Consider the following 10,935-nt stretch of genomic DNA (forward strand, 5'->3'; position numbering starts at 1 on the left):
GCAGTTTTGGTGATACTGGAAGGAGCAATTTTTTCTCTTTCATTCATTTTTGTGAATTATTTTTGGTAGTGGAAAGTCATATTTATATTTTGCAAAGAGAAAGTAAATTGGTCATAAATGGAGGACTGCATTGGGAGGGTTCCAAATAAGTCCCATTAGTGCTATTTGCTTTGTGAGTCAGATGCACAAATGGAGCAGATAGAGGATGCAAATGATAGACAGAAAATTAGAAATTACAAGGAAATGTTTGCAGATACATATGGAACGCTTTATAAATCATCAGACTTACATGCAAACTAACTACAGTGTAGCATTTGACTTTTTTTAAATTATATCAGCCAGAGTAGCTGGCAGCTCTACCTCGTTCCAACCTAAAAGCAGATTAGTAAGCCTCTTATAAAACGTGGCAACCTGCTTTCTTGAGGGCATGTGAGGAATCAGGCTTTGCTAAAGACGAACTCTGCATATCTGATCGCAAAAATGTAATCTTCGAAAAAAAAATAAAAAAACACAAGCACATGTATGCCAAAGATCTTCAGGGCATGTCTGTACGCCTTGCGCTGGACGTTTACCAGAGTTTCTGTTGTTGTTCACGCATGTTTCTCACAGCAGGGGGTTCTCTGTTGGAGATACACTCCAACAGCTTGACACATGCAGAAGGGTTGCAATAGTGGCTGTCTATTATACACAGAAGCCAAAACAAGACAAAGAAGATTGGGTTAGGAAATAAATATGTTTTCTCGTCTTCAAAAAACAAATTGTAGACTCAAGAACAAAAATAAAAAGCATATGATTGCCACGTTTTTTTAAAATTAGTGAAATATAAGTGCAAATGTGTTTTACATAAAGTGGAGTGGAAGACAACACAAAAGTGAGATTTGCATAAACAACAAACTGATATAATATCGCCTGAGATTCACACACATTAAGGCAGGGGTGAACATGTGAGCATTGGGAAAACTGAAGGAACCTCAGCTACTCCTAATGTTTAAACCAAATATTGTTTGAAAAAAAAAATCTGCTATTGTACAATACTGCAGCCAGAGCTCAGTATTACCATCAATTTTCCTTCAATTGTACTTTGCTGTCATAAAATGATTTCAGATACGTTTACACTAAATGTTAGTACTGCATTAATATCACTTATGTTTAGTCATACTCTGTGCTCTCACATAATGTCATGTCTCTGCTAAAAGCCTGTGTTTCTATATTTGCAGTGAGACTAATCAAGTATGAATATAGAAGCAAACACAAGGCAGAAATCACAGATTTTATGCCAAAGCATCCTAAAACCATTTAACATCAATGACTGCTGATTTTAATATACTTACGTGTGAAATGGTCCGTTAGACGGAGCGCTGTAAGCTTAAGATATTGAAATATCAGTCTGCCCATAGGTTGTCTCCAAAAGAGAAATCCCCTGTAGATTTCTTCAGTTTTTTCTTGTTTGTCTCACTTTAACGTTTAATGTTTAAAATTGTCACACAAATTTTAACAATTTCATGACAGAAATTACTTGAGTAAATATAAAATCTAAATCTCCAATGAGGAATGTATTTAATATAGTACACATAAAATCTGACCCTTTATGAAATTGAAAAATAAAAACCTCAGCTATTTTTTCAATCTATTTTTTGGGCTATATGTATGGAAATATTAAATGTATTTCTATTTTTGCCACTGTGTTTTATCTGTATATTTGTATCTGTATATATTTTTTAAGTTAAATACCTCTTTCCAGAAGTCTTGTCTTTGTTACTGTGGACAGTCACTTCAATACATTTAGTTTTGAGTCAAGTAGCCTTCCACTAAAGGAACAGCCATGCTTTAATCATAAAACATAGTTGAAAAACAATCGTGGAAGCAAATTTGAAACCTGAATCAAGACTTTGTCAAAATAAAGTAGTTTTTTTTTTTTACACAAGTTCAAAGAGAACCTTGTACATTCAAGGGACCCAGATGTACAAAGGTTAAATCTTGCACAGATTTAACTGTTGCTGAAAAATCTGAAACATACCAAAATATTGCATTAGGGGGCTGATACTCCCAATCATGTTGTAAAAAAAATTAATCAACAAATAATCACACAGAGCTTTACATCATTTTATAATGTTATCCCTTCATCAAAAATATATCTGGAGTGTTGAACTGTGCATCTGCTGAGCTCATTATACAAGCTACTTCTGACTGCAACACTGGTGAAAACACTGGTAAAGGATTAATAGAGGGGAAATGTTTTGACGACTTTCTGAAGGCAGAGTTTCAGACAGAGCAGAAGGTTTTAAAGAAACGGAGACCCAATTTTAAGGGGTTAAATTACAAAGTCAAATTTCTTTTAAGTAATATTTGATATTTTGCATTTTTATAACAACTGGAGATGACATAATTATTTGACTGTGCTGTAAAATGGCACTATGTGCCAGGAAAATACATAGCACTGACCCTTTAATAAATTGGTGAAAAGTACTCCAAATTAATTTGCACTGCAAATAGCTTTACTTCAGTTATTAATGGAACTGATAAAGGAAATAGCTTTTATCCAGAATGTACAGAAATATAAAGTGGTTTGCAATCTATGAGCAAAGTTATTCATTCCGCCTCCAGATTTAGGTATGTTTTCACTCGCTCACTGACACAAGAACTCCCAACAGTCCAGAACTGTACACACAGACTGTCTAATGCATTTTAAAACCATGTTAATATTACATTGTTTTTCATAGAAAATTATGCATATCTTAATAAAACAGTCAGAAAAGAAAAATCAATTTTCAACGAATATTTACATTTGATGTTAATTTGCATGTAATTTTTTTTAAAAAAAAGGTCAGGTCGAGCATTGTTTGTACTTTCTCAATCTGTTGTAATCTGGCATCACAGCAGTCAAACCCTGCAGACCAGCTTTTTGAGAACGTTTCCACTGGTATTTGATTAATCTTTGGTGATGAGATCCAGGTTGAAAAGCATCCTTGCCATCACCCTCATCTTTAGCTCCTACTACAGATTCCCTATTAGGTCCTAACTGGGCCCCACCAAAACATTCATATTACTTCCAATCTGAAAAAAATAAATAAATAAATAAATTGTTGGTCAAACTAAAAGATTACTTTAAACCTGAATGTACAAGGGTGTGAATTATTTTGTGTTTAACATCTTGCATTGAATTTCAATACATTAAATAGATTTTTTTATTTAATTTTCTCAGGAGCGTTGAACTGAGAAGAAGTTCACATGGTAAGCTCAGCAGACCCACAATTCCACCAGGTGTTTGCGAATTAATGCTGAGTGGGGGAGTGACAAGGGAGGGGTTAACTGTGAGGCATAAGCTCGGCTGGAGACTGCAGTTCTAAGGAGGAGATTTAGGTAAATATCGGTGCTTTGTATGAGAAAGCATTTAGGCACCCTAGAATGGTTGCCACAGGAGATTGAAGAATTTCTTAAACATGTATGAAAGAATCAAGGCAACACTGGCAACACTTTTTTAAGTGTTACATGATGTAACACTTAAAAAAGTCAATTTTATGTCATGCCTCCAACCCCCTTTAAAACGCCAGTTAACACTGAAGAAAAGGGTGACAGGCAAGCCAGACTTGATTGAATTACTCCTGGACTTTGTTTGAAGCTTTACGCTTCCTCCAGTTTTGTCTGAAACTGAAAGGTGTGAACAAGGTTGTGAACTCACCTCGGAGCGCAGGGAGCAGAGAGCGATCTTTCCTCTCATCGCATTTGTTACATTCGCTGAAGTACAGCAGCAAGAACACGTCGACCAGCACCCACACCAAGGAGGTGGTCAACACCACCTTGCAGTAAACAAACCGCCGCATCACCTCTGGGAAGTCTGTCTGTCAGACAGGTAAGCAAGACGGATGGAGGTGAGGACCTCGGATGTCTCAGACAGCTAGAGAGGTGTTTGATCTTCGGAGGTGGGGTTGAGGATGAATGGGTGAGACGGAGAAGGCACAGCCAGGAGGCATTCTCCTACAGAAACAGGCATACACAAATGATATCTCACCATTTTTTTACCTTAAAGAAGGGTTCAAATAAATACACTACAGTTGATCACAACGGAAAGAATTTATTTTTAAAATATAAACTAGAATCTATTATTCGGCATGCATTTTAGTTTTTGCATAAAGAAAAAAAAAATTAAAAAGTTGGGCATACATTTGTATGCAGCTCCATGCCTGCTAAGTCTAGTTCACAGTTGTGTGCTACTTTGTGTTGCTGTGTCACATTGACATTGTAACATGAGCAAACATAAAAAAGATCGAAGAGCATGAATACTAATCCTAACATGATAGATTAATTTGTTCCTATTTCCGTCAAACTGTTAAAACACACTACTCAAATCATGAGGATGGAGCAATACCTCAAGTAATGAAGTAGCGGGTAAATACAATTAATGTTAAGTGTAATATTCATTTATACAGTGATATATGAGTGCTTGGGGGTGGAGAGAACCATTATTGTTTTTTGCTGTGGTGCAGAAGCAGAGAGGAGTGCAGCTTGGAGTCAACAGCTAATTTCCCTACAGGGACAATGACATCTATTATACCCATGAATTAGTTAATGCAAAGTAAGTTAGTCACCCTGTGTAACTTCAGAATGACCATTATCAATAAGCATTTTTCTACCACTTTTCTGTATGTCATTTTTAAAATAGCATTTAAAAATGAAAATTTATTACTTTTTTTTTTCTTCCACATAGGGTGTAGAGTCAAATACATTTATACTTCTGCCTGCCTCCTTTTCATGCAAATGATTATGTAAATATGTTATGGTATTTGAATGTGAATACTTGGAATAAACAAATAAACTAAACAAGATCTCTAGGACTATCATTCACTGGAGGTCAAACCCAGCTTCGTGTGGGCTTTTGTGCAATGCCAATGTCACCATTAGCAGGACACAACCCTCTGCTAATCACAATTTGTTTGGCAGAGTCGAGCTCATCAGAGACAAGGCAGTTAACTGTACCAATTGCCAAAACAGGTGGATGGAACATGTTCAGTTGCATGAGGAGATCACAGCCATTTGCCAAAAGCAGAACAATGATGCATACCAGAGCGGAAAACAATGGGAGAATGGCTGTCCATCACAGTCCTAGAGGCAGAGATGTCTCTGAAACTTCAAGTTTTTAACAATGCAAAAAACTTCAATCCATAAAAAATAGCTACGCTCGTAAATGCCCCTTTAGATGAGACTGGGACTTGGCAATCATATCAATAAATAATTTCCTTTGAAACGTCTAACAATTATTCAGGATAACAATGATGACAAATGGATTAATATATTTGTGAAACCCAGTCTGGCAATAGCATATCAGATATGGTGGAGATTTGAAACCATTGTAACCAGTGAAACCAATAACACCATTTATTCAAAAAATGAGAGCAGAAATACAAATGTAATACATTTTCTCCTAAACCTAAGAGTCTCTTCAAATAGACTGACCACTGGCTTATTTCTCTTGCGTCTGAAAGGATGAGATGATGTCCATTTCTTCCTAACAGACTTCCCCTCCTTGATCAGGAAGCTTTCAAATCAAAGGCAGTTTGTGAAGGTTAAATATTCTCTGGCAAAGAATGCAGGCTCCACAATATTTTGTGATGAAGAATAACAATTTTCTGTCAAACTGGATTTCCACTTGGCTGAAATTACAGGGTTTTGTTGACTGAAAGCCACATGAACACATAATTGGCATGGAAATAGAATGATGGGAAAAAGGCTTTCAGCCATCAAATATCATACACACACGAAAAGAAAAAAAATATCAGGCAGCTTTCATGCTCATGCCAAACATATGCAGTCAATCTCAAAAGCATACTACAGCATGTTAAAATGTTGTTGATGAAAAATAGGACCAGAATTGCATAATACAACTAAAATAATTAAGTGGGGGAACAGAAAGATTTATTCATCTTTAAAATATTACCAAATTAATGTACCCTTTCATCTAATATCCCTGTGTAGTTTGTTTGTTTTTTTAATCCTCAGCATTACTTGGTAATGTTTACTTGGTAACATTTGGCAACTTTAGTTTGCAAAAATTATCCAAAACAATCAGATTGTGATTATATCTCTCCTGCACAGCCATCTGCAGGGAACCACACAGATGCTGAAAAATAAAACACATCATCATCTTCAGCTTTAATGCAGACATCTGTATATTTTAGGTCAAAGCTGACTGAGATATGAAACTGTTCAGAATTTTATTTTTTATGAATTACAAAGAAACATCCGATGTTTAAAATATTGCTGTTTTCTGATGTTTTTCTAAAATTGTAGAAGACAGCCTACACTATGCCATGATGAATATTGTCATACAAGTCTTTTTCCTACTATGCTTCTTACTAATACATTTGTACAATGAGATCAATTTGATGATTTGTAATTTCAACGATGGGTAAGGCTTTTGCTTTTACATTTTTCAAATTTTTCCCTCCAACAGATTTATTCATTTTCAACTGAAGTGCAAAAAGCTTTCAAATTGCTTGTATGTCTTTTTAATACCACAAAAAGAAGTGGTCTTCACACTTTTTAGATCCATTGTAGGTTTCAAAACAGTGCTGTAAAATACAGAACAGTGTCGTGCAACACACTGCTACAATTGTCATTAGCGCTGCTGAAAAATCCCATAAGATCATAAAATGCCTTTTTTGTTAATCCATTTGTGTGTAACTACAAAACAAGCAAAACACAAACAAAACAAACTGGATAGTTTAAGGTAAACATATCCAATTTGTTGTATATTAATACCAACATTTACCCTCTGTTGTCCCTTTTCATGCTGATAAAAAAACAAGGTATAAATGGTTTTGGTCTGGTCAAAGGACAGAGTCGTTTTCCTGCTGCCCCATATATGGACCAGCTCACAGTTGGAGCCCTCAACAGTGGTTGTTCAAGGTCTTCATACGAAAAAGCAGCAGTGCTTCGGGAGGGATGGTCCTTCAAAGGTTTAGTGAAGCAGAATAAAAGGGTAATTGGTGTCTATGCACAGCTTCCTGGCTACAATGTGGCACCAGTGTCACAATTTGGGTTGGTTTAACTGCTGATGAAGATAGGAATAGTCTGTTCAGTGTAATGTGGAGTCTAAGTTATCTGCCACACATGGATTTCAGCATAATATTGCCATAAAGTTACAAGGGGTGATTTGACCAGAGTACTTCTTTCCCCATGTTTATTGTGTCCAGTACATGAATGAAGTGGGACCAACAACTGTCAAATCTCTTCTATAAAAGGTGAGATTTGTGCAATGCAGAGCTGATAGTTGTCAACAGATTCTCCCACATGAGCCATAGGTCTCTGCAGCTCCTCCAGAGTTACCATGAACCACAGGTCTGCTTTTCTTACTAATAGTCTCTTTGCTCAGACTGTCAGTTTATGCAGGTGGGCTGTAAGCTTGCAGTTGTGACACAATCTTTTTATTTTTGGATACTGGATTGTCCACAGCCTGGGAATCATCATACTACATCTGTTGCACTGTACTAATGGACGTTGCTTGGTTTGACACCAAATTTTCAAATATAGTTTAAACAAGAAATATATATTTTTTAATCATCTGGGAGTATAATGTAAGTATATTTACCTTCATAATCATTTCAGCAGTGCATAATCCCTGCAGCATTTTCTGTAAGAAAGCTAAAACTAATTTCCATTCTCATCCCTTGCAGAATGCTAATGAGTCAGACTCCACAGACACAAACATATATTGTCCTCTGCACTGCCGGTCTACATACTCAGAGAAACTGATTCTGTTGCCCTGGGCAAATTCGTACCTCGTACTTCATTCAAAAACTAGTCAGCCAGTGTCCAGCAGAGTGAATGCAGCACCCACAGGGCAGCGGATGATTTCAGACATAAAACACATCTCAAAAAACTCCAGAAACACACAAGTCTGCATAGCATATTATCTCCATTTACACACTGTGCACAAATCAATGCCTGATATCAACCCGCATCACCTGCGTTGATGCATCTGGGGTAAATAACAAGGGGTAAAAAAACACAAAACAAAACAAAAAACACCAACCACCCTGCAAGCAGCTTACCTGAGGTTTGTCCAAAGGCAGGCGACTAAATTATTCCTATTCCACTGCATGGAATAATAGCTCAGCTCTAGAAAAACTTCAGCATTGCTAGGGCCAATTCTTCCTCTCCTTTCATGACAAGTAGCAGGCATTAGCTGCCTTCTCAAGTGACAACTAATTGGGTTGTGGGCAGCAGTCTTTGTTGTGAAATGTCTGACACAGTTCTCCAAGTTGGATTACACATTACACATTTGTCAGTTATTCAACAGGAGCGACTGCACTCACTGCATGATACGGAAAGGCTGCTTAGCAAATTGGTTTCCTCTGTGAAATAATAGGAATAGTCTTGCAGCCAGACTTGACAATGGAACCAGGAGATTTACCCTGTGAGAAAAATAACAGAGATAAGGAAGAAAATAGCATTTGATTGCATCAAATTTATCACTTGGATGAATAAACATACAGCATATACAAGTACAGCTTAAAAACTATAAATATTGTGAATGTGATATGACTTAGAGCTGACAGACATCCTACATTCTGTTTTAAAAAGAAAATGTAAATATTGCAAACAGCTGGCTCATAACATTCTGTGAGGATGGAAAAAGTGTGACAGTAAATGTGGCGATAACCGCAGCCTTGACAGAATTGCCCAGTAAAATCCATTCAAGAATTTAAGGGAGCTTCACGAAGTGGACTGAGGATGGAGTTAGCACATCAAGAGCCACTACTGCAGACGAATACCACACATGGGCAACAAATTTTATATCCCTTATGTCAAGTTACTCCTGGACCAGATGCAATATCAAATGCAACTCATCTGGACTGTGAAGAAAAAGCACTGGACTGCTGGACTTTGGTCCAAAGTCCTCTTTAAAAATAAAAGTACGGCTTTGCATTTCATTAGGAAATCAAGATTCTGCAGAAAGAGTGGAGAGTCACAGAACCCCCATAACTTGAAAAGCTGCTGACAATCTTTTATGGAGAAGCTTTCCTTTTCCAGCAAGACTTGGCGCTTGCCTACATTGCTGTTGCCAAAGAAACTAAAACCTGGTTAATTGAACATGGTGTTACTGTGCTTGATAGGGCAGCAAAGTCTGACCTCTATGGGTTTGTGTCAAGAGGAAGACGAGAGACACCAGATGACCTCAAGGCTGCTATCAAAGCAACATGAGCTTCCATTTATAACTCAGTAGTGCCACAAGTTTCTGATCTAAATTACACACTTCTGAAGCCATTTACTTAAACCGATATATTTGAAAACAATCATTTCCCCTCCCCTTCACAACTATGTGCTACTTTTGGTTCACACATAAATTCTCAATAGAACACAGTTCTATTGAAAACTGTTAAGTTTGCAGTTTTGTGGCAAAACGTGAAATGTTTCAAAGGGTGTGAATACTTTTATAAGTCAGTAATGTACTGGATAATACACTAATTTGACTTGCCATAGTTAATACTAAAGTGTCTGTTTGGCAGTATGGTAGCAGTAAAACTGAGGCTGAGAAATGTTTTCTTTACACAATCCTCTCCGGAACAGAAGGTGATTATAAAGCTGATCTCTGTAAACCCATTAGGCTGTTCACTGTAGGACATTTTGGCCAACATTACAATGTTCATAGTTTTCTAAAACATTTCCAAAATGTTACGAAATACTTAATCTGCGCCATGTTTCCTCTTACCAATGATTATCTCATTTGTTGCTGGGTGTCACATGGATATCAGTGCAGCAACATCAGCCAACCAATTAGGTTACTATTCAATCTGCATAAATAAACTATAGCAATAATCTCAACAGAAGTACAGTTGCGACTGCGTTTATAATGTGATCATAATATTCCAATGCAGGGTGCACTGCACAAAACAGAAAAGAAGAACACTCTCTGCTTACCTAAATTATGGGTGTAGTGAACCGGTGACCTGATCCAGACTCGCTGCCAGGCAACGTGTTGAACATGATCAAACGCCTAAGAAATAAAGCAACTAATTTAGCTAAAATTAGCGGACACCGTCTGGAAATGACACCTAAAATGCGGTCCAGGATAATCCACAAACCAGTGAGCCGTTGTTGGTCCAGTCAGACCTCTCATGATACCTGCTTAGACTCCTGGATGTAATTTCTAAGCGATACAGTTGAGGTAGCCGCAGTCAAACCGGTCGATAAGGAAACAGTCAGGAGGGGTTTCCTTATTTATTCACTCGGGGGTCTATCCACGCACCTGCTCCACGGCTGTACATAGAAACGGTGAGAAGACGGCGAGATGACGCTCCATACAATCTAACCTCAGCTTCGCTCACATCGACCTGCATGTGTCCCTCTTCTTCTCTCTGATTGGCTGACAGCGACATCAATCATGGGGTAAGTGAAGCCTCAGTGGGGTCTGGTGGCCGTGGCAGCTACTCTCTACTCTTACTTTTTTTATTATTACTGTTTAGTCAGCTAATTAAAAATAGCAACAGGAGCATTGTTAGAAACAATTTGAAAAAGAAAAATAGTTAAACTTTTTTATTTAAATCTTAACAAAACAAACAAAAGAAACATGTTAAAAATTATTTACTCCTCGTCTTTAAGTTTCCTTGTAGAAAACAAGACTTTCTAATACAATGAGTCAGGGACAGGATGGCAGTCTGTCTATTTTGGAGAAGACGAGAGATGCCAACCTGTCTAGCGCGAGCAAAAAGTTACACTGAGTGCTTTCTAACACACGACACCAAGAGGGGGCGCTGTTTCTTTAAGTAGCAAATAATGCGCGTGTCAGAGCACAGCGCGAGTCCCATCCGTTATGTATGTCTACGTGCACAAGTTGAATTGAATTGAATTGAATTGAATTGAATTGAATTGAATTGAATTGAATTGAATTGGAGATAAGACATCCAACACAGGCATACGAATCCAGCAATATAGACA

At 37.4% G+C, this 10,935-nt stretch overlaps 1 protein-coding gene across 4 annotated transcripts in view; it reads right to left on the reverse strand.

The window, feature by feature from the left end:
- Positions 1-10,330, reverse strand: part of galnt13 (polypeptide N-acetylgalactosaminyltransferase 13) — a 40,597-nt gene extending 30,267 nt beyond the window's left edge. For 3 of the 4 annotated variants that reach the window (XM_023337601.1, XM_023337600.1, XM_023337598.1), the window contains exons 1-4: positions 10,083-10,330; positions 9,919-9,994; positions 8,049-8,411; positions 3,680-3,975 (exon numbers count right to left, since the gene is read on the reverse strand). In XM_023337601.1, the coding sequence (XP_023193369.1) occupies positions 3,680-3,821 (142 nt within the window). In that variant the 5' untranslated portion in view covers positions 3,822-3,975; positions 8,049-8,411; positions 9,919-9,994; positions 10,083-10,330. The remainder of the gene's footprint in view (positions 1-3,679; positions 3,976-8,048; positions 8,412-9,918; positions 9,995-10,082) is intronic. The other variant, XM_023337599.1, reaches the window with a different exon arrangement.
- Positions 10,331-10,935: the final 605 nt, after the last annotated feature.

The sequence above is a fragment of the Xiphophorus maculatus genome, chromosome 7 (genome assembly GCF_002775205.1).
Source record: "Xiphophorus maculatus strain JP 163 A chromosome 7, X_maculatus-5.0-male, whole genome shotgun sequence".
NCBI lineage: Eukaryota > Metazoa > Chordata > Actinopteri > Cyprinodontiformes > Poeciliidae > Xiphophorus > Xiphophorus maculatus.